At 43.2% G+C, this 19905-nt stretch overlaps 2 protein-coding genes across 2 annotated transcripts in view; both read left to right on the plus strand.

Moving 5' to 3' along the window:
• The window catches only part of IGF2R (insulin like growth factor 2 receptor), a 57590-nt gene extending 51413 nt beyond the window's left edge, over positions 1–6177 (plus strand). The window contains exons 43-48 of the mRNA XM_069010706.1: positions 833–979; positions 1447–1631; positions 2012–2198; positions 3231–3395; positions 4010–4079; positions 4494–6177. Of these exons, the coding sequence (XP_068866807.1) occupies positions 833–979; positions 1447–1631; positions 2012–2198; positions 3231–3395; positions 4010–4079; positions 4494–4895 (1156 nt within the window). The 3' untranslated portion in view covers positions 4896–6177. The remainder of the gene's footprint in view (positions 1–832; positions 980–1446; positions 1632–2011; positions 2199–3230; positions 3396–4009; positions 4080–4493) is intronic.
• Positions 6178–8490: 2313 nt separating this feature from the next.
• LOC138108283 (solute carrier family 22 member 2-like) lies at positions 8491–17770 on the plus strand. Its single transcript, XM_069010707.1, has 11 exons — positions 8491–9045; positions 10372–10475; positions 11079–11233; positions 13336–13504; positions 14483–14597; positions 14705–14811; positions 14927–15141; positions 15397–15505; positions 15883–15995; positions 17027–17126; positions 17620–17770. The coding sequence occupies exons 1-11, from the start codon at positions 8635–8637 to the stop codon at positions 17684–17686; spliced, it is 1665 nt and encodes a 554-aa protein (XP_068866808.1). The 5' UTR covers positions 8491–8634; the 3' UTR covers positions 17687–17770.
• Positions 17771–19905: the final 2135 nt, after the last annotated feature.

Here is a 19905-nt window from a genome sequence, read left to right on the forward strand (position 1 = left end):
AAATGCTCTGTGTGAGTCAAAGAACTAGGCAGCAAAGTCTGACTAGCTGTCAGGGTTTAGGAATGATATTCTCTAATTTAGTGCTCCCACTGAAACTACATCCTGCTTGTTCCCCCTTTCCCTTCCAAGGGCTGGAGAGGAGAAGTGGAGGCACAAAAGACAAATATCATGGGTTAAGACCAATTTACTGAAACAGAAATAAGAAAAGAAACAGTAACAACATTAATACCAATGACAGAGGATACAAGAAGGAGCAAAATGATTCAAATGAGACAACAATACATGACTGGGGTCCCTCTGCCGTGCTGTGCTGGCCCAGGAGGGACCCCTTCTCCCTAGAGAAGATGTCCTTCCCCCTGTTCCTAGCAGTGATGTGAGGTGGTATAGAATAACCTCTGGGTCCTGGCCATGGGCTTTCCTGGCTACTGCAAAAATTAACGCTGTCCTGGCCAGAACCAGGACACTAGCTTATACCTATTGTCCTGCTTAAATAAAAGGCAGGTTTAGCATGCTGCAAAAAAGCAGCCTGATATGTTCACTAGCTAAAATATATCAATAAAACCCTTTGATACACTATGGGAATTCTGGAATTTTCAGTAGGAAGCTGAGGTACAGCCAGGTTTTCTAAAATCACGAAAGTGCAGAAAAATCCAGTGCAATTCTTCAGGTAGCTTTTTTTCAGTGCTACTTGACTATTTTAGCTTACTCTCAGTGTGATGCTTAGGCAGGATGTTGTCACACGTGGGTTAGCAGTTGTCTTTTCCTTTTGTCAAGATGCTAAAAACTTGTTACTCTTTCCTGATATCATCAGCTCTGTCTTTCATTTTGATAGGTTTGATGAAGAAAACTGTGCCTACTACATCACATGGGATACACGTGCAGCTTGTGCTGTGAAGCAGCAGGAGGTAGAGGTGGTGAATGGAACAGTCATTAATCCTGCAACTGGGAAAAACTTTTCTTTAGGGGATGTTTATTACAAGTGAGTAAAAAAACCCCAAACAAACCCCAAAACAACAGAATGGTAGAACTAGTTACCTTTCTGGGGAAGATTGCTAAGCTGTGCCATTTATCATAGCTGCAGATCACACCATGTGGTTCTCACAGTCAGGAGTGTGTATGAGCCACTGAATCATGCTTTTGTCTTCAGTTTATCTTAAACTTTTGGAGGTATTTACATGTTCACTCACACACTGAGGGCAGTATAGCTGGAAAAGTTTGCTTTCTGTGCTTGCTAAGGATTATACTTATGTTAAATATAATCCTTACTTCTACTGTTCAGGGAGGAAGCCACAGTTCTGCATCTTTTCTGGTTGCTGAATTGGTCACTCAGCTTGCTCTGGTATCAGCCAGTGATATCATATACCACTGTTGCCAGTTTTACGTCTTAGGAATAACCCCAGCCTGTGTGTTTAGACTTAAGAACAGACTTGTCCTCTGTTTCCTCAGGTTGTACACAGCTTCTGGTGATGAACGGACAAATGGTGATAAATATGTATATCAAATTCAACTTTCTGGTATAATAAACTCAAGTTTCCCAGAATGCTTTGGAGCAAACATCTGCCAGGTGAAAACTAATGAACAGCGTCTTCGGAGAGTTGGTTCTGCCAGAAATGCCAAATATTACGTTGATGGTAAGTACCTGCTCACCAGAGAGAATTGCTTGATATTCTGTGAATTGCTTCATCAGAAAATGGTTCTTGATTAACAGCATCTGTGCTCATCTGTTTCTGTAAAGGTATCCAAAGTCTGTCTAGCATAATTTAGATTGGTTTTTTTTGCTGTGTAAGCTCAGTTGCAAATACAGCCTTAATATGGGTTAGGGCTGGACACTTGAAGACTGAAAGACTTTGTTAGAAACAATGCGAGATAGAAGACTTTGGTCTCCTGTTTTCCTCTGTGCTGCTGCATAAGCAATGATTTCCTTTAGCTAGCTACTTTTCTTTTCAGGGTCTAATGTTAACAGATTGTTCTCAAGGAAGTGGTAAACTACAAGGTTTTCTTCTCATTGTAGATGATGATTTGGATGTCATATTTTCATCTGACTCCAGATGTGGTAAAGATAAATCAAAGTTTGTGTCTTCAACCATTTTCTTCCACTGCAATCCGCAAGCAAAGGAAGGCATCCCTGAATTCCTTCATGAGACAGCAGATTGCCAGTATTTATTTACCTGGTACACATCTGCTGTGTGTCCATTAATGTGAGTAGTTAACCATTTTCTGAAAGCAGCTTTTGTCAGCACTTCTCAGCCAAAGGCTTCTTTGTATTTGTTCATCACAGTGATTGGTAAAAGGGGAAAAGCTAAAAAAGCAGTAGGCTCATAGATAAATTGATGATCGTGTATGCAGTGTTTGGCACATGACCACTAAATTAAAGCTTGCTAAACTGACCTGGACCTAAAGCTGGAGAGGCACAGTGGAATTAATATCATTGTTTTCACTAAGTAAAACCCACTGGAGCTGACAGAACATGCTGTTTTGTGTTACTGAGAGGAGCAAAAAGTTTGTGGGTGAGGTCTTTGGTCCCCCTTGTCTTACTGTCTGGAAAACTTTGAAGCTGTGACAAAGACTGTCCTTTCCCTCTATCTGCCCACTTCTTTAGCCTGGAATGGAAAATCATTACAGGTCTTAAAGGAATAATGAAGTATTTCTGCAATTAAATATGATCAGATAATCTCCTGATTAGTGAGGGGACAGTGTTAAAAGCAGAGTGTCTGTATCTAAGTGCTTACAGCATTCTTGACAGGTAGGCAGCCTCACTGTGAAAAATAGAGTGACTACTTCTGGGAGTATTTACTTTCTGGCTGCTAGCTTGAAAGCACAGGGAAACTCTTGATTCTGATTTAAACCCATTGAGGGAGTTTGGTCTGTGCCATAGTCAGATGAAAGATAATTTCTGTAGCTGTTGCAGCTTATGCAAGTGCAGATTTGGTTCTAAAACAGCAGCTTTGTGGACAACTGCTGCTGTATGAACTCTGGAGTGCTTAATTGTGCTCTGCAGTCTTGACTGTAGTTTCATGCACTGTTTGATAGCATACTGGGATGTAGGCACAGTACATCTATTTGTGTTTTTCAAGTTGTTTTTTACTTAGATGAAATCCCCTAAATCTGTTTGTGCATCTCTTAGGTTGGACTGACAGGATGGTGTGGCATATCATCTTTTAATCTGCTGTTTCTAATCCAGTTTAACAGAATTTATTAATAGATCTTATATTTTCAATTTACATTGCTAGATTAACCAATGATCCAGGAAACAATCAGCACCAGACAGATGAGGAGACCCAAATACATAAAGGTCTTTCAAGGAGAAGCCAGGCTGTTGGTGCTGTGCTGAGTGTCCTCCTGGTTGTTCTCACTGCGTGTCTCATAATCTTGCTGTTCTACAAAAAAGAGAGGAGGTAAGAAATTATTAAGAGGCTTTAGAAGTTTCTTTGTCAGGACTTGGTTTTCTGCCAAAAGTGAAAGGGAAATAGTAAACTTTAGAGATTTGAGTTCTGTTTTTTAGTTGGCAGCATCAACTGTCAAACTGCTGGTTCCTTCGAATTCTCCATTACTGTCTGAAGGCCCATATAAAAGAGGGCTGGGATGTACAACTGAGTTGGTCTAGCCTATGTTGTGGGCAACTGCTAATTAAGGAGCATAAAACAACATGACAATATTGTTAGCATTTGATATCCCTCTCCTTTCATGAAGTCAGGCTATATCCATACAGCAGTGTCAAGGAACAAGTGCAAGTCCTGCTGTTCCTCTGCTCTCCAGACAACTTTTGGGGTGTTTTTCCCTTAGACATGAAAGCCAGAAGGGTTTCAGAACAGTCAGCCTGAAGCTTTAGCAAGGGGGAAGATGTACATCTTCCCAGACTGAATTTTGTTAGAGTGGTTCAGGGTCAATGTGATAGTTTGCAGCTCATTTGTTGACATGCTTTATGTTGATGGTAGAAATCCAGTGAAGAAAAGTGAGGGCTAATAAGTGGATATAGTCTTTCTAATGTAGTATTCTTCCTTTTCTTTAGGGAAATTGTAATAAGCAAGATAACAAACTGCTGCAGAAGATCATCTGGTGTTTCCTACAAATACACAAAGGTAATACAGTGACAAAATCAAATTTATTTCTTGTAAAGTTTTTTTTAAATTAAACTTTTTTTTTAATAAATAAATAACCCCCTTAATTTCTAGTTCCTTTACTGCATGGATACCGTACTGTGTGGCATCAGAAAAGCCACATAGCTGAGATATGTATATATTTATACTGTGAAATGGGAAAGGAAGATAGAGTTAAAGAATTGGAGAGCGGTCTATAAATCACCAAGGAACGTGTAAACGTACAAGAAGAGAACAAAGTCTGTTTCAGCGCAGTGAAAAGTGATGCTCTTGCAGTGTTACTGTCACAGCTGCATTAAACCAAGGTCGTGTGTGCTGTGGGGTCTGACGATTGGGGAGGTCAGTGTGTGTCAGTCTGGAGTGACAGATACAGTCTGGTCTTTTCTTTTCTTGCAGATAAACAGCGAAGAAGAAGCTAATGAGAATGAGACAGAGTGGCTTATGGAGGAAGTCGCAGCACCAAATCCAAGAATGGCAAAAGGAGGGCAGGAGAATGGTCACATTGCTACCAAGTCTGTTACATCTGAAGCCCTTACCTCTCTCCGTGTGGATGACCTGGACAGTGAGGATGAAGTGTTAACCATTCCAGATGTAAAGATTCAAACAGGAAGAGGACTAGACAAGAGCAAGCACCCACAAAAGAAGCCACACAGTCTTGGCAGTGATAACAAGTCTTATTTACTGAATGGAGGAAAGGAAAGGAAAGCAATAGCCAAGCCAGGCCAGCAGAAGGCACAGAACTCTACAAATACAGTATCGTTTCATGATGATAGTGATGAGGACTTGTTGAATATTTAATAACCCCTCTTGTGCCTAATCAAATATATATAGAGAGATTATATATAACGGGACAACATTTCCAACCAAATACAAGGACTTCAGCCTGAAAGATTTTTCTGAATTTTGCCTTTAACAAGAAACCATTGAAAAGGGAAGAAGAGAAAGATTTTGTGATTGTTTACAATGATCTGTTCAGTAATGACTGGATTTCTGACATCCAGTTGGCTGAGTTAGTTGACTCTCTCTAGCCAGGACACTTTTTTTTTTTTTGAAGTCTCAGCATAGATGTTAAATGCTTGCTTAAAAAAGAGAAACCTTTGAAAGGAAAGGATTAAGGCTCAATGAAGCCCCTGGCTTCTGAGATTCAAGTTATCTGACTACTACCATTTTAACTCCTTGTATTTATTGATCCTCACTACTCAGGTTTGCTTGATAGTAACATGTTCTTCCTGCCGGCAGGGTATTATTCTATGGGTTCACCCATTGTGAGACAAGGAAAAGTATAACTTTTGTGTGTTGGGATGATTTGATGTAAATTTTGGAACTGGTCTAATTTATCCTGTAAATTTGAATATCCATTCTAATTTAAACAGATAATTGGTTCGAAGGTGTGGATGGAAAGGTACAATTCTGTATAGCTTTAGCCTGAAATGGTTGCTGTTCTTCGCATGGTATTTTTTTTTTGGTACTGGTCGTATGACTGACTTTATCAGTATTTGCCTAAGCAGCTGACAAGCACCCAAAGATTTTTTTTTTCCTTGATTATGGCTGGACTAGGCCAACTGCACAGACAACCAGAGTTTTCAAGGATGTAGAGGCAGAGTTCCTGTAATACAATCTGTGCTACCCAGTTTGTCATCACCAAGAAAAGCCCAAGGACTAGAGGAGCCCTAGTTTGCATAATGCCTCTCTCTGGTATTAATTTCAAGAAAATAAATTTGTGCCAATGTTTTCTGATAGCCTGATTTCTAGTCCATATGCTATGATCCTGGCCATGGTCATTGATTTGAAATGTTGCTGATAATGAATGCAAGTCAATTTTTCTCTAGCAGTCTTGCTCTTCTCCAGGTATTTCCTAAATAAAATTATGGACAATGATAGGGTTTCAAAGCATTGTACAAGAACATGCATTGATCAGAATTTTTTGAAACTTTTTGTTGTTCCTTTTGGCTGGCTTATTCAGTTTCAACAATGGTTTCTTTTTATAAAAACTCCATTTTGAATCAAAATAGTGTAATATAAAGTATTCAGCAATTTCAATAAAAGATATGAAGTGGGTATTCCAAATCCCACATCTCAAGTCTGGAATCCTTCTTACGCTATTCGTATGCTGCTCACCAGCCTCGCGGGACCCTTTCCTGCTGTGATGGTTTATACCTCAATTGTGTCACTCAAAATGAGAACCAGTGTTTGATGACAAAGATCAGAATAGATAGGTAGGCTCTGGTGGTATGTTCTTTCTTTTATCAGACTTGGGTTTTCTTCTTCTTGCATTGTTACCAGTGGAGCTGTAAATCAGTTTGGCTTAAGCTTCATCTTTTCAAACTTAAATCAGCATTTTTCATATTTAGAATTAGGTGAGCTGGGGGAAATCAGAGGCTTGATGGTGTATTTTTAATACTGTCAGTTATCATTACACAGTTCTCTCAATGCATGTTGGAGAGTTCTGTTTCCCTTCCTCAAGTCATCAAGGCTGGCATTTTGGAGTTGTTTGATCCATGAACCCACTGCATGAAATTATTTCTCCTGTGTGAAGTCACATGGTCTCTTTGTTTGGGCTATGCCTAACGAGGCTTAGGTAGAACAGAGCTACTCTGTCTGGGGGTGCTTATTTGAGCAATATCAATGATAGAATTTGCATCTTATAGCAGTGGGAGGTAGGTAGGCTGGCTGAATCTTACCTCATAGAGAGCTGGATGCAAACCAGCTTCACCAGACTATTTTTCCCAGAAGAATACTCACCTGTAGGGAGGGAAGGGTTATGAGGATAGCAGGGCCCAGATGAGTATTACAAATGGATGGGTCAGGAGGAGAAACTTTGCCAGTCAGCAACACGACTCCTTGGGAAGTGTCCCTTACAAACCCACCTGCCTGGCACACTCCCACCCAGCCTCCTCTGGGCTGGCTGCAGAGAGAATGGTGGGAGATGGGGAAAACTGGCCCAGTGTTCATTGAACTTTCATGGTTCAAGGGAAACTTTTACACACCGTTACCAACTGTTTAAATCATACTGCTTGGAAAAGATGTGAGGGTTTTTTGGGTGTGTTTTTAAGATGCAGCCTAATGCCTTAGCTTCACCCACTTCCCAGGCAAGCTTTGGCTTCAGTTCCCTTGGCCCCAGCTGACTGCACACATTCTCCTGCTGAGGAAGGCTTGCAGGGACTGCAAGGCTCTCAGCGTGGTGACTGCTGTGCACTTTTGCATCCGTCTTCCCCTTGCCAGCTCCACACGGAACACCTGCAGCCAGGGAGGCAAAGGTCTGTTGTGGGGTGGTGCTGTGCTAGGCTGAGGGTGACACAGCTCTGAGTGGCCGGGAGAGGAGTTCTTGTTAACTTGGTGTAGATGTTCCTGATGGAGAAGAGGATGAAGCAGGAGAGGAGAAACTACGTCTGTGTGATGTGGGGAATGATTTTGAAGTGTTGGCCTGCAAAGGAGCTTTCACAGCTGCTCAGGCCACTCTTGGTCTGTAGATGATGAGCAGCGAGACCAAGTTCTGGTTTTTTGGGGGGTTTTTTGAGTGTATTGTGTCTTTAAATATTTTTCATTGTTGCCTAAGCTATTCAAATTGCTTTCCGGGCAGTTTTTCACTTTTTAAATGTTTTTTAAATGTTACCTTCATTTACGCTTTTCTTTCTGATGGAAGGCTGCTGTTGTCAGCAAAAGATACAGGAGTAGTTGGTATCTATCCATAGGCAGGACAATGTACCACTAGAGCCTGATATAACTGCATTTATTTGGGGTGCCTGCAATGAAGTCTACCTAAAGTTTTCTAGGTCTTCTGTGGTTAAAAAAAAAATAGGTGTTTTGGCCATAGATACTGTATATTGTGGCTTCCCACAGCTATTCCCAGTGCATAATTCTGTAGTGAATGCTTTTTCTCTTTTGTATCACTACAAAAACATGGTCAGGTGAAAATTGTGTTCCCTGATACAGGTGGGGAGAGGTTTTCCATGGGAATGGAAAAGTGTGGAGGGTGAGGGATGAGACACACATGATACAGGAATTTTCAGGAAAGCTCTTCCTTTACTGCTATGTGGCTCAACGTAGAGACACTTCTTTTTCAGAGTGTACCCACCTATTTTTTACAGATTCTGGTTAAGAAGCTTTGCTCACGTGCAGTGCCCAGCCATTCTGCACTAAACCCATGTGTTGCTTGTATGTTGGTAGCATTTTCCATCTATGTTTGCTCTTTAAAAATGCCTATTATTTGAGGAGCTAGCTTGCCTAATTAAAAAAATAACCCCAAAACCCCCAACAAACCTGAAGGCGTGTGGCCCATAGGAGCTTTTCCAGAGAACAGGAACATATAAGTGCTCTGATTAGGGGTTAAATGCAAATTCTCCCTGGGTGAATTAAGGTCTGATTTCAGATGAAACCTAAAAAATAAAGCTTGCAACATGTAGTTTAATAATTTATAGAGTTAGTCTTGACTTTTGGTCAAATATCTTTGTTACTTAAGTAGCTTTGCTGCCAACTAAATATATCAGTGCTGCAGAGAGGACCTAGTTGAGGTTTTTGATGTGGTTTTGATGCCAAAATGCCAACCCTAGATGACATTTTAGAGCACATTGGAGAGTTTGACAGGTTCCAGAAGCAAACTTTTTTTGTCCTGTGTTTGTTATCTGCTTCCTTCACCCCAGTGTACGTGGGGGTCTTCTTCTTCGGGTTCATTCCTGAGCATCGCTGCTTCAGCCCCGGGGTGGCTGAGCTGAGCCAGCGGTGTGGCTGGAGCCTGGAGGAGCAGCTGAATCACACGGTTCCCGAGTGGGATGGCCACGGGGCCAGCTTTGACAGCCGCTGCAGGAGGTACGAGGTGGACTGGAACGCAACAGGCATCAGCTGCACTGACCCCCTCGGCAGCCTGGTGGGCAGTGGGAGCACCGCCCCGCTCGGTCCCTGCCGGGATGGCTGGGTCTACAACTCCCCAGGGAGCTCTCTCGTCACCGAGGTAAAAACAGCCCCCTTTGCCCTGTCCCCTCTGTTACAGACAAGGTGAGAGGTGTGGGAGAGGGTTGGTGGAGCCTTGGCTGTGTTAGAATATCGCCTACTTACCTGGAGAAGGGATTGTCTCTCACTGTGAACTTGCGCTGGGGGCTTTACAAGTCATCTTCCCTCTGTCCTTGCTGTGAAGTGTTGCTTTGGCTGCTGAGGAGGCTTATATCTCCAGCTGGGGAGCAAAGCATGTTTCAGCAAATAAATCCCCAGGTAGATAAAGTCCAGTTCTGAATGAAATTCCTGTCACATGAGAGGTCCGATTTGTGAAGGTGTGTAAACAGTGCAGCTTGCAGGGCTGCAAACAAAACTGGCCAATGCAAAGATCTTTATTTCTTTCCCCCCACCCCCTTCTTTTTTTTTTTTCTTTTTTTTTTCCTTTTTTTTAAGGAATAAAGTCTTTCAAAGTTGGTTTCAAATAAAAATGAATGTCAGTCAGTGTGGGGGAAAGGTAAATATTTCCCACAATTAAACAGCATTAGTCAGGAATAAACTGTAGAAAAGCCAATGACTTTTGTGTTCTCAGGAGGAGTGAATAAACTGAAAATTGTACTTAAGCTACTTAGTGTACTTTAGCAGTTTAGGTGCTTTAAGAATAAACCAGTAACTGTGATGACAATCTTGATTTCATCATAGAAAGTTCCACCAAATGTTTCCACCAATGCTGCAGAGGTGGTGGTAGTCAGGATTCTTTCCCCTGTATGTATAACGAACACAGAAGCAAAAAAAAAAAAAAAAAAAATCTTTGCCTCAGGGCAGATGTAGATACTTCCACCCTCCTCCAGGAGACCAGTGCTCCATGGGAAGCTGGACAAGGCAGGCATCTGAAGGCATTTAGAATACTTTTAGTAAAGGCATCACACCCAGTCCTGAGTGGTCTGCGGGTACTTCTGTGCCATGCCAAGGTATGAGCCAACAAGAACTGCTTAGAAAGGTTCACCATCAGCCACAAAAAAAAAGCTGTTTGAAAAACTCAGGGTGATGATGTTTATTTGATCAATGAGGGCCCACACAGGTTAGGGTGTCAGTTTTGACAGACAGTAACTCACGTTCTTTCCAGAAAAGAGAGATGAGACATGAATGGGAAATGCCAGTAAACTGCTTAAGGGCTTGTTCCAGTTTTTAATGTTGGACAATTAGTTAAGTTAGTAGGATTTCTGTGTGCTGACAAAACAGGCATTGACCCAGAAACAAGTTTAAATCTTTAACTGAAGTGAAGGAAACCTGTGGATGTGAGCCAGCTCCTCATTTCACTCTTTTGTCTCTGTGGTTGCTCCTTTAGTTTGACCTGGTGTGTGAGGACTCTTGGAAGTTGGATCTCTTTCAGTCATCTGTGAACGCTGGGTTTTTTATTGGCTCCATAAACATTGGCTACATTGCAGACAGGTATGTGTGGGCTGACAATAAAACTCTCTGACCTCCCTTATCCATGTTCAGCAGCAAAACTTAGGTAAAGGTTGTGCAACTGATACCATTTCTGCTCTTCTGAAAAGAAGGTCGTCCCTGTGGATATTCAGTTGCAGCACGAGCCAGTATCCTGCCTTTTAGATTATACCTGGTGCTGAGCACAGATCTGCTCAGCAAGTCCTGCAGAGCCCACGAGGACTGTTTTAGAACTGCACACCCCAAACTTCCACTGTGCCACATCAGAACCCTTAGGTGTTAACCAAAGCCAGGAAATGCTGGTTTGGAGCTCCTACTTTATATATATATAACCCATACTTAATTTTCATTCCCAATGTAATAGATGTAAATGTGGGACTATTCTTTTTTTCCTGAAAGTTTTTGTGGAATTGCAGAGCAGCTGGCACAGTAACTTTTCATTGAATAGAAAAGCAGAGTAATGAGTAGTGGGCGAGGAATAAAAAGCATGTCTCTATTTTGCATAGCAAAATTGGATTTTTTCCCCAAAGATACACAAAGCTCTTACTAGTTTAAAATGCTTCCATGACTAGTGGTTTGCTTCATGCTTATTATTTTCCAATCCAGGTTTGGCCGTAAATTTTGCCTTTTAACAACAATCCTTGCAAATATTGTGTGTGGAATCCTTCTGGTCTTCGTGCCCACCTACCTGTGGATAGTCATCATCCGGTTCTTACAAGGGCTGGTCAGCAAGGGCTGCTGGACTGCAGGCTACATCCTGGGTGAGTTCAGGACCTTCTCCCAGGAGCAAGACTAGCTGCAGAAGATGAAGGAAAGAAATAAACTCAACTCCAAAACACTTGAAAAAAAGCCATTAAAAAAAAGGCCTCCCACAGTGTTTTATTAAGGAGTTTTCTCCCTCTTTGGCTTCTCAGGATGTTTTCAAGCACTGCCATTAGGGAGAAACAGTAGTAGCCTTCAAAGCTGGAGCAAGTAGTGGTATATTAGGGCTCTTACATAGAGATAGGCTTTCTCCTGTGGCACAGCTCACCTTTGCAGATCTATCTGGGCCCCGTGGCTCCTCTTCCTCTCCTCAGGCTCTGGCTGGGGAAGGTGACTTGGCAGACCACAGCCCCTCCAGCCCGGGCAGCGACAGGATGGTGACAGAGCAGGCCATTAAAGAAGCAGGCAGAGGGTGGGGAAAACTTGCGGCATTTTTATGACATGAAGAGCATTAAAGGGCAAACAGAGGCTTCAGAATCTAAAAATAGCTGAAGAACAGCATGTACTTGCTGATAAAAAGACAAGGTGTTTGTGTACCTGTGTGTATCCACTGGTCTGAGTGGAGGCCAAGCAGTGGAAAACCCAGCCTGTGTGGGTGCCTCTCCCAGAGTCCTGCACCAGCTGTGTCTGCTGGTGAGGCATGGCTGGGTGGCCATCTCAGGACAATTTTCTGGTGCAGGGTAGAGCTTCCTGGGACTTCTCTAATTTTTCTGGAGTGATGTTCAGTCTTCTGTCCAAAATACCCAACTACAAGCAATCACTGAAGCAGCAGATTAAGTATTTTAAAAGCTGACTGATAGAACCTTAACTGGGTTAGGATGTCAGATGGCTCTACCAAATGTCTCTGAGAGATGCAGTTCACTGTGATAGTGGTAAAAATGTAAAAGTCAGCACCCTAAACTTCCATTAAGTCTTTCAGTGGGGGCATCTTGCTAATGCAGTTATCCAGATGTCTGATATGACTAAAATAAAAATACCTATCCCACAGTCCAGACTGTCTTCTGCTAGGACACGATTATTCCTTCCTGTGCATTTCTGGATGCTTGCTTGGCCTCTTAAATCTTTTCCTGGCACATACGAAATCTTCATCCCCTCTTCTGGGGAACTTTAAGCCATTTTAGAGCACAAAGTCCTTTTCAGGACAATGATTTGCCCTATCCTGATATTTTCTCTGTTATATCTTGTTACTCTTGAGTTCTCTTGAAACTCTCTCCTGAAAAAATGCTATCCACAAGCAGCCCCAAAGCTCTGTTAAACTTTCATCTTTTCCCTAAGGGTGGTCAATACTGAATGTCCAGGGAAGGATACAAGGACAGAACAACCTTGTTGTCCTGCTCTGCTGGGGCACTTGTTTGCCCTTCAACTGCTTCTGGCTCAGTTCTACTGAGCCTGAGGAGATGTCTTTGTGCATCATTTGGCTGAGCAGCATTAGCTAATCTGTGGTTCCAAAACTCAGCAGTTCCTTTGGCTGATAATTATTTCCTTACTGTTCTTTTTCTAATGAGTTTCCTTTCTTGGAATCACACAACTGCACGCAAAATGTTGAGTGTGCTTGTGCCTGCTGGCTGGAATAGTTACTTTTAAGTCTTGTTAATACAGAGTTAATGTGTGATGTGATACTGTGATGCTGACTTGCAAAGTGCAAATGCATTGTGATGCCACCCTGGCCCGGGAGCTCTGTGCCATCCTGTGAAACAGGTTTTCCTTATGTCCTTGGAGTGAAATGCAGGCCAAAACGCTGCACTTAGGAAACCAAATGTTCAGCTTTGTTGTTGGGTTGGAGACATTATGTATGTTGGCATTTCACAACAAAATCCATCTGTACGAATGCTTGATTTACTCAGAGATCTCCACAGCAGATGTTCCAGGATGTCTTAGGCCAATGTACTACCAGCAGCAGTGTTTTCTTCCCTACTGGACTTTGGGTGCCAGAAAAGCAAACCAGGGGATTTTTGTCTGGAAGGATTATGCTGGGATGCCCATGATTACCAAGGTTTCTCCAAGGTGTTACTGTAGTGCTGGTCTTCCAGCGTCCCCTCAAAGCAGGTTTCTCCTGCGTGGAGCAGCCACGGCGCTCACCTGTCCGTGTGTGCCTTTGCAGTGACGGAAGTGGTGGGCCCGCAGTACCGGAGGACGGTGGGGATCCTCTACCAGGCGGCCTTCTCTGTCGGGCTCCTGGTCTTCGATGCCATCGCTTACGCCGTCCCTCACTGGCGCTGGCTGCAGCTCACCGTCACCCTGCCGACCTGCTTCTTCCTGCTCTACTACTGGTAAGGGCCCTTTTGTTGTAGCTCTGCCCACGACCCAAAAAACCCCAGCTTCTCCTGCTTCCCAAGGCTTGATACTGAGAGAGACTGGGCGCTCCTTTTTGGTTGTGCGCATCTCTTGGTGCAAAGGGGAGGTTCACGGCAAAAAGGAGAGGGAAATAGAACCCCTCAGCAGCTGAGATCTTGTTGAATCCTAGCCTGTGCACCTCACCTGACATTGTGTTTAAAAAGCAGACCACTTTGAAAAAACACTGGAGGAAAAGTGGATTAATATAATTTATTATTTTCTTTAAGCATTTCATAAAAGAAAATAGGTGCCTTGGCATAATTTAGTTGGCCTTACATTGAAAATACGGTTACTGAGAGATCATCTAATGCTAGCATAACTCTAACAGGTTGTTAGCATGTTCTTTTAAGGAAAAAAGTTGCGGATTTTTGCCATCCAACCAAAAAAAAAGCACTTAGGTACTCCTTCATCCTAGTTTCTCTCCTCTCTTCTTAATTGATATTTTTTGGTTTGAGTGCTTTGGATTTGAGAAATTGTCTGGATGGGTTAGGACTAGTAGAAAGAAATTTGTTGCCTTCCTTCTTCCATATTTTTGAATTGGTAAGCCAGTTCTATCTTGTTTACTACTTCTTAACCCATAATAGCAGAAGTGAAAAATGGCTCCCTAAGAGGAGCTGGTTTGTGGTGAATGGGCTGCATAAGATGAGAGCACCACTCTCACTCAAAGCCCCTCCCTGACTTATCTTTAATAAACTCCTCTTTGACCAAAGCCACTATCTCAACTGTTCCTCTTCCAGTCTCAGCCATGGGATATTGTACTTTTCCCCATACTGCGGGAGTGGGAAGTAGCTCATGAAACCCATCCAACCAAAAAACAAAAATCCATCTGCCTCTATTTAATCCTTCCAAAGTCTCCAAGCATGGGAGAATAGGTTTTATGTTTTTTCATATAATGGCATCTACTCGCATTGTAGGTGCCTCCCAGAGTCTCCCAGGTGGCTGATATCTCAAGGAAAAAATGACAAAGCTATGAAAATTGTCAGTGATATGGCTAAAAAAAACGGGAAAAAGATGCCTTCCCATTTTAAGGTGAGATCAGGGTTTGCTTGTGCATGTAAGTAAACAGCATGTGATAGTACCTTCCATCTGTTCCTCCCAGAAGAAATTTAATGTACTATGTACTGGCTCTTCCATAGGATATTCAATTTGAAGAAGAAGATTGTGGAAAGCAGAATCCCTCACTGATGGACCTTTTCAGGACACCACAGATAAGAAAAAACACACTCATTTTGATGTACAACTGGTAAGAATATAACGCTAGAGAGCTGGTTTTGGAGTTCTGGATTGCAAACTCCATCAGGACGCAGACCTCTGTTCTCTGACCGACTAACAAATCCAGGATGCTCTTCTCTGCCCAGGTTCACAAGCTCTGTCCTCTACCAGGGGCTCATCATGCACATGGGAATGGATGCTGAGAACATGTATCTGGATTTCCTCTATTCTGCACTTGTTGAATTCCCAGCTGCCTTCATCATCATTGTCACTATTGACCGTCTTGGGCGGCGCTACCCCTGGGCCGTGTCAAACGCGGTGGCTGGGGCTGCCTGCCTTGCCACAGCCCTCATCCCAGAGGGTAAGTCCCCTGAGTGAAGCCCTCTGGGGGCTTCCCACCCTGTCATCTGGAACCCCCATGCTGCTTTGTGAGGGTCCCTGTGCCACTGCTCGTGTGGTGCTGACTGTTCCCTCACTCACACGGGTGAAACAAAGTCCCTTGAGAAGATCAACTGACATGGGATCAGAGGTCCCACAAAATAACACTGCTGTATTAATTGACACCTGCTAAATCACTGGGATGCTTTTAAATGTGTTGAATGTATTTTCTCTGCAGACATGCATTCGTTAAAAGTGGTTGCTGCTTGCATTGGGAGAATGGGAATTACAATGGCTTTTGAAATGGTTTGCTTCGTAAGCACTGAACTGTATCCAACTTATATCAGGTAGGTGCATCCTCTTCCCAGCTGGCATTTGGCCTGGAAACAAATAATTGAGGCTGATGTGTATGTTATGTTTTATGCTAAATTTAGTTATCCTCAAATGTGTCAGAACTACACAGGTACTGTTGAACGTAAAGTAGGTGAAGCCCAGCTAAAATGCTTTAAAAACGTAGCTTAATAAAGAAAAGAAATGTACATTTACACAAGGGGAAACTCACATGAACAAAATAAAAGGAAACCTCGGGAGAACTAGGGTGGGTGAGGGATCTGAAGTCCCACAGAGTGCCTGGATCTTTCCTGTGCATGGGTGAGAGTTATGATCCATCCCTTTCCAGCTGCACTACTCTGACACTAACATGATCCCTTTGCTGCCAAACCAGGAATCTTGGGGTGATGGTTTGCTCCTCTTTGTGTGATATTGGTGGAGTCCTCGTCCCCTTCATTGTCTACAGACTGGTGGAAGTCTGGCACGATCTGCCACTGATTGTCTTCAGTAAGTGCCACCACACCTCCTTGCCCAGGGTGCAGCAGGGGGACCCAAGTTCCAAAGGGAGGGAAAAGCCACCAAGGCAGCTGCTGTAAATTCAGCAGAAGCCCATTGCTCTCTACAAGGCCTTAGCCTTCAGTTTATGACAAGCTGGAACTTGTTTATGCATTCATGTCTTCCTTGCCCCTATGATTTCTCCTTGTATTTTAAAGGAAGTTAGAGCCAAATACATATTTGACAGATGGCTCAGAAAAATTTTGATGAGATGAATATTTGATGGCTTCAATGCTGATTTACTGCTCTTCTGTGCATTATATTGTCTGTCCAGCAGTGAACCCCTGGAATTTCACATAATTGCCTATTTAATGGAGTACAAGTACAGCTTTAATGCTTCAGCTTTTCTGACACTTTAACTGGCTCTTCTCCAGCTATTTGGAAAGCAGCTGGTAAATAAATGCAAGATGAGTTTTGCAGACTAGTGACCTGAACTCTCAGGTCAGGGCCTGCAACATTTTTATGAATCTTAGGTCAGCACATTATTTATAGAAAAATACCTTGAATGGCAATATGCAGATTTTAACAGACAGGACATCTAGAAGGGTGCTTAGTAGATTAAAAATATTTATACTGAACATGTACGAACTGGATAAAAGAAATTATCAGTGGAGAAGTTGATAATATATTCTGTATACATTTTCTAATCTTATGTGAATAGCATAAAAATGGAATATGTTTCCTGGCATGCTTTAGCACTAAAAATAAAAATAAAAATTCTTTCCTCTACAAAGGAAGGATTGTCTGCCCTGTTTGAGGTGTCCTAGTTCAGTGCATAACACACAAGAGGACTTGGCTTGGCGCTGTCTTCACAGGGCAGCCACAGCTTCCATTTTTGTACCAGCACAGCAGTTCTGCATATAGAGGCTTGAGGTGCACATCTTGCATGAGGAACAGAATAAAGTGCCATTGACGAGTCCTTTCTGTCTGGCAGTAGAAAGTGCTTAATAAATGCTTACAAGCTTTGTGCCTCTGTTTTGAAGCTGTTCTTGGTTTGATTGCGGGTGGATTGGTGCTGCTTCTGCCTGAAACTAAAGGAAGAGTTTTGCCTGAGACTGTGGAGGATGTTGAGAACTTTCACAGGTAAGTCATGATGATGAACTTTTAGCAGCTTTCACTTGAAATTGATCAAAATCCCTGTCCAGAGAGAAGCCCAGGGATTACTTGGCTGTCTTCTTTGATTCCAAGAAGTTGCTGAGTAATTTCCAGACTCTAACTGGACAGATTCTGGACTCCTTTTGCCACACATTTACCTAGGCATCTTGAAAACAAGTAGCCTAGGCCTTTACTGGCCTGTGAATAGCTGCACTTGCCTCTCCAACATGCTGCAACACCATTATAAATGGCATTTGTGTTAAAAAAAACCCTTAACAATTGAAAAGAAAAAGGATAGTCTTGATAGCAGCTTTACACGTGGTGCGTGGAGCACCAGTATCTGCTGAGGAGCCAGAGCAAACTTGAAGGAATATACGATCATTTTTCTGGGGCCAAGGCAGAGCAGGTAAAGAACTTGAAGTTAGGTGCTCACTGAACACTTTCATTCCTGGCTGATGTTCATGTCTTGTTACTCTTGCAGGCGAAGTGCTCCAAAGGCCAAAAAAATCTATCTCCATGTCCAAGGATCAGAAGTAACACGTGGCTGAAGAAGGTGTAACTCTTGCTGGGTAGTCTGCTTTAGGGCAGTAGCACAGAAATGCCACTTAGAATAAATACCCCCTCAAAAGTTTTGCCTGTCTTATTTCAATTTCTCTGCATATCCTTTATTTACAATGTTTAGGGTTTTCTGATGGGAGTGTCCCTATTGCTGCATAGCTGTACACCAAGAGAAACATATTTTAGGGCTCGGGAATTTTTGTATCAGCTTTGTGGACTTCAACGTGGACTTCAAGAGATCTTAACTTGAATGTGGTGGGATCCATCCCGACAAAACTTTGTAAGCCTCCATGAAGTCTGACTTGGTTTTCCTTATGAAGGGGCAGCACAATATAACAGAGATCTATCTCCATTGTAGAATCAAGGTAACTACAAGCCTTGGTCAGTTGTGTGACAACTTGCACAGAGTTTTTTAAAAACTGATTTTATATTCTCCTATTTTATTGGCTACTCACAAGGGTGGGCATGTGGCAACTCCAGAGCACAAAAAAGAATGCACAGAAGAAAGACTAATTTCCTTCGTAAAGTAATATCATTATATGTGTGTCCTGTTGGGGCATTCTTTGGAATGAGCTGGGATCAGGCTTGGGGACTTGCAGGACCCTGACCAAGGGTGCCTCAGGGAGCACCAGGGGCAGCACTGGGGCTTCCAGGAAATATCCAGCACCTTCACAAATTTCCTAGTCCATCCGATTGAGTGGCTGTAACAGACCTGTGGTTGCAGAGCAAAACAGAAAAAATTATTCTGCGGCTCCCCTTCCCTGTTAGTGTTGCTGGTCCCTATCACTGCTGGGAAACACTGGTTTTCCATAAGGATACTGTGAGCAGGGTACAAGATACCTCTGCCCATTGATAATCAGCTACAGGGAGAGAACTCCCAGCTGAGCAAGGCATTGCTAGACTCTAGCAGGCAGGGTGAAATTCCCCCAGGATTGCATCCCAGTGATCTTGCGCCAGCTTTCAGCTGACCTGAGCCTCAGTTAATGTTCAGTGTTGCTGTGAGGGCCTCCAAGGCAGGGAAGCACGTTGTTCAGCGAGGCAGGGCCATGGCAAGGTTGCCCTGAGAAGGGTACAGACAGATCAGGAATGACATGACTTTGGCCTGGGCAGTTGCAAAACTAGTATTTGCTTTGGGATCAGGGGGGAACAAGCTTGTGCTGAGAGGGCAAGAGGGATAGAGCAGGTGCAATTAGCTGTCTGGGAGAGCCAGGGGTCCTGCTGTAGTTGCAGACATGTCTCTGCTCTGCACTAATAGAAATCTGTCAGAACTTCTGACTTACAGTTCTTTGATATAAAACCTGTTGAAAACTCTGCAGATAGAAAAGGGGGGAGGTAGCAACAAGTCAAGCAAAGCAAATACTGAGATGAATAAATGAGTAACTAAAAAAGCTGAGTCCCAAGAGCCTTACCCATCACACTGGTATTTATTTCCATAAGCACTGCTACTGCCACAGCAGGAGCTACAGAGGTGGCAGGCTCTGGTGTGCCTTTGCTTTGCAGTCACCTACAAGTGATAGTGGCATCTGCTTCTGGTGGCAGCTTAATAAACACAAGGGCAAATGTCCTTCACTGATTTCCTTGCTGGTGACCTTTGTCCATTCATGGATTGCTTCTTGGAGTTGGGAAGTCAGAGAGATGTAAAAGCTGGTCCAGCTGCAAATGGCTGCTCTCAAAATGTGGAGCAGCAGCATTGTGTCCTGGTGGGGTGGCAGGAGTGTGTCTCCCCCAGACTGTGACTGAAGCTCACATCCTGCCTTAAGTCACACGGTTTGAGAGCTTCCCTTCCCCTTAAGAGCAGCTGAAGACTGTCTGCTCCTGCTGGAGCATAACCAGCCCAGTGGCAGGGCTGTCCTTGGAGCTTGGGAAGGAGCGCTTCAGGACCAAGCACCATCTGACTCTGGCAAGGAGCCTGGGAGCATGTAAACAGGGCCAGGTAAATGAAAGTGGGACTGGCCCCTTAAGAAGACCCTGCCCCTCACCTAATTACTTAAATCTGGACTTTATATCAACTGTGCCCAAAGAGAACATAAAAGCTCCGTGTTTTGGGTACCCACCCACCAGCTGGGTTTTGGGAAGAATTGCTCTTTACTTTTACAAAGTTTCTGGTGTTCTCCATGGCATCATCTGATGGGCAGACAATCTTGTGGCTGAGGGCTGCACCTTTCTAAGCACTGTTCTTTTCCTCTGCTGTTGCTGTCAGCACCTAAAT

Source organism: Aphelocoma coerulescens, chromosome 3 (assembly GCF_041296385.1).
Source record: "Aphelocoma coerulescens isolate FSJ_1873_10779 chromosome 3, UR_Acoe_1.0, whole genome shotgun sequence".
In the NCBI taxonomy this organism is placed as follows: domain Eukaryota; kingdom Metazoa; phylum Chordata; class Aves; order Passeriformes; family Corvidae; genus Aphelocoma; species Aphelocoma coerulescens.

What these genes read in the sequence shown, in the direction of transcription:
- LOC138108283 (XM_069010707.1), top strand. Translation starts at nt 8,635, where the DNA reads ATGCCAACCCTAGATGACATTTTAGAGCACATTGGAGAGTTTGACAGG. An exon ending in GACTGCAGGCTACATCCTGG is followed by an intron (nt 11,234 to 13,335) that starts GTGAGTTCAGGA and finishes GTGCCTTTGCAG; the next exon opens with TGACGGAAGTGGTGGGCCCG. An exon ending in TCTGCCACTGATTGTCTTCA is followed by an intron (nt 15,996 to 17,026) that starts GTAAGTGCCACC and finishes TCTGTTTTGAAG; the next exon opens with CTGTTCTTGGTTTGATTGCG.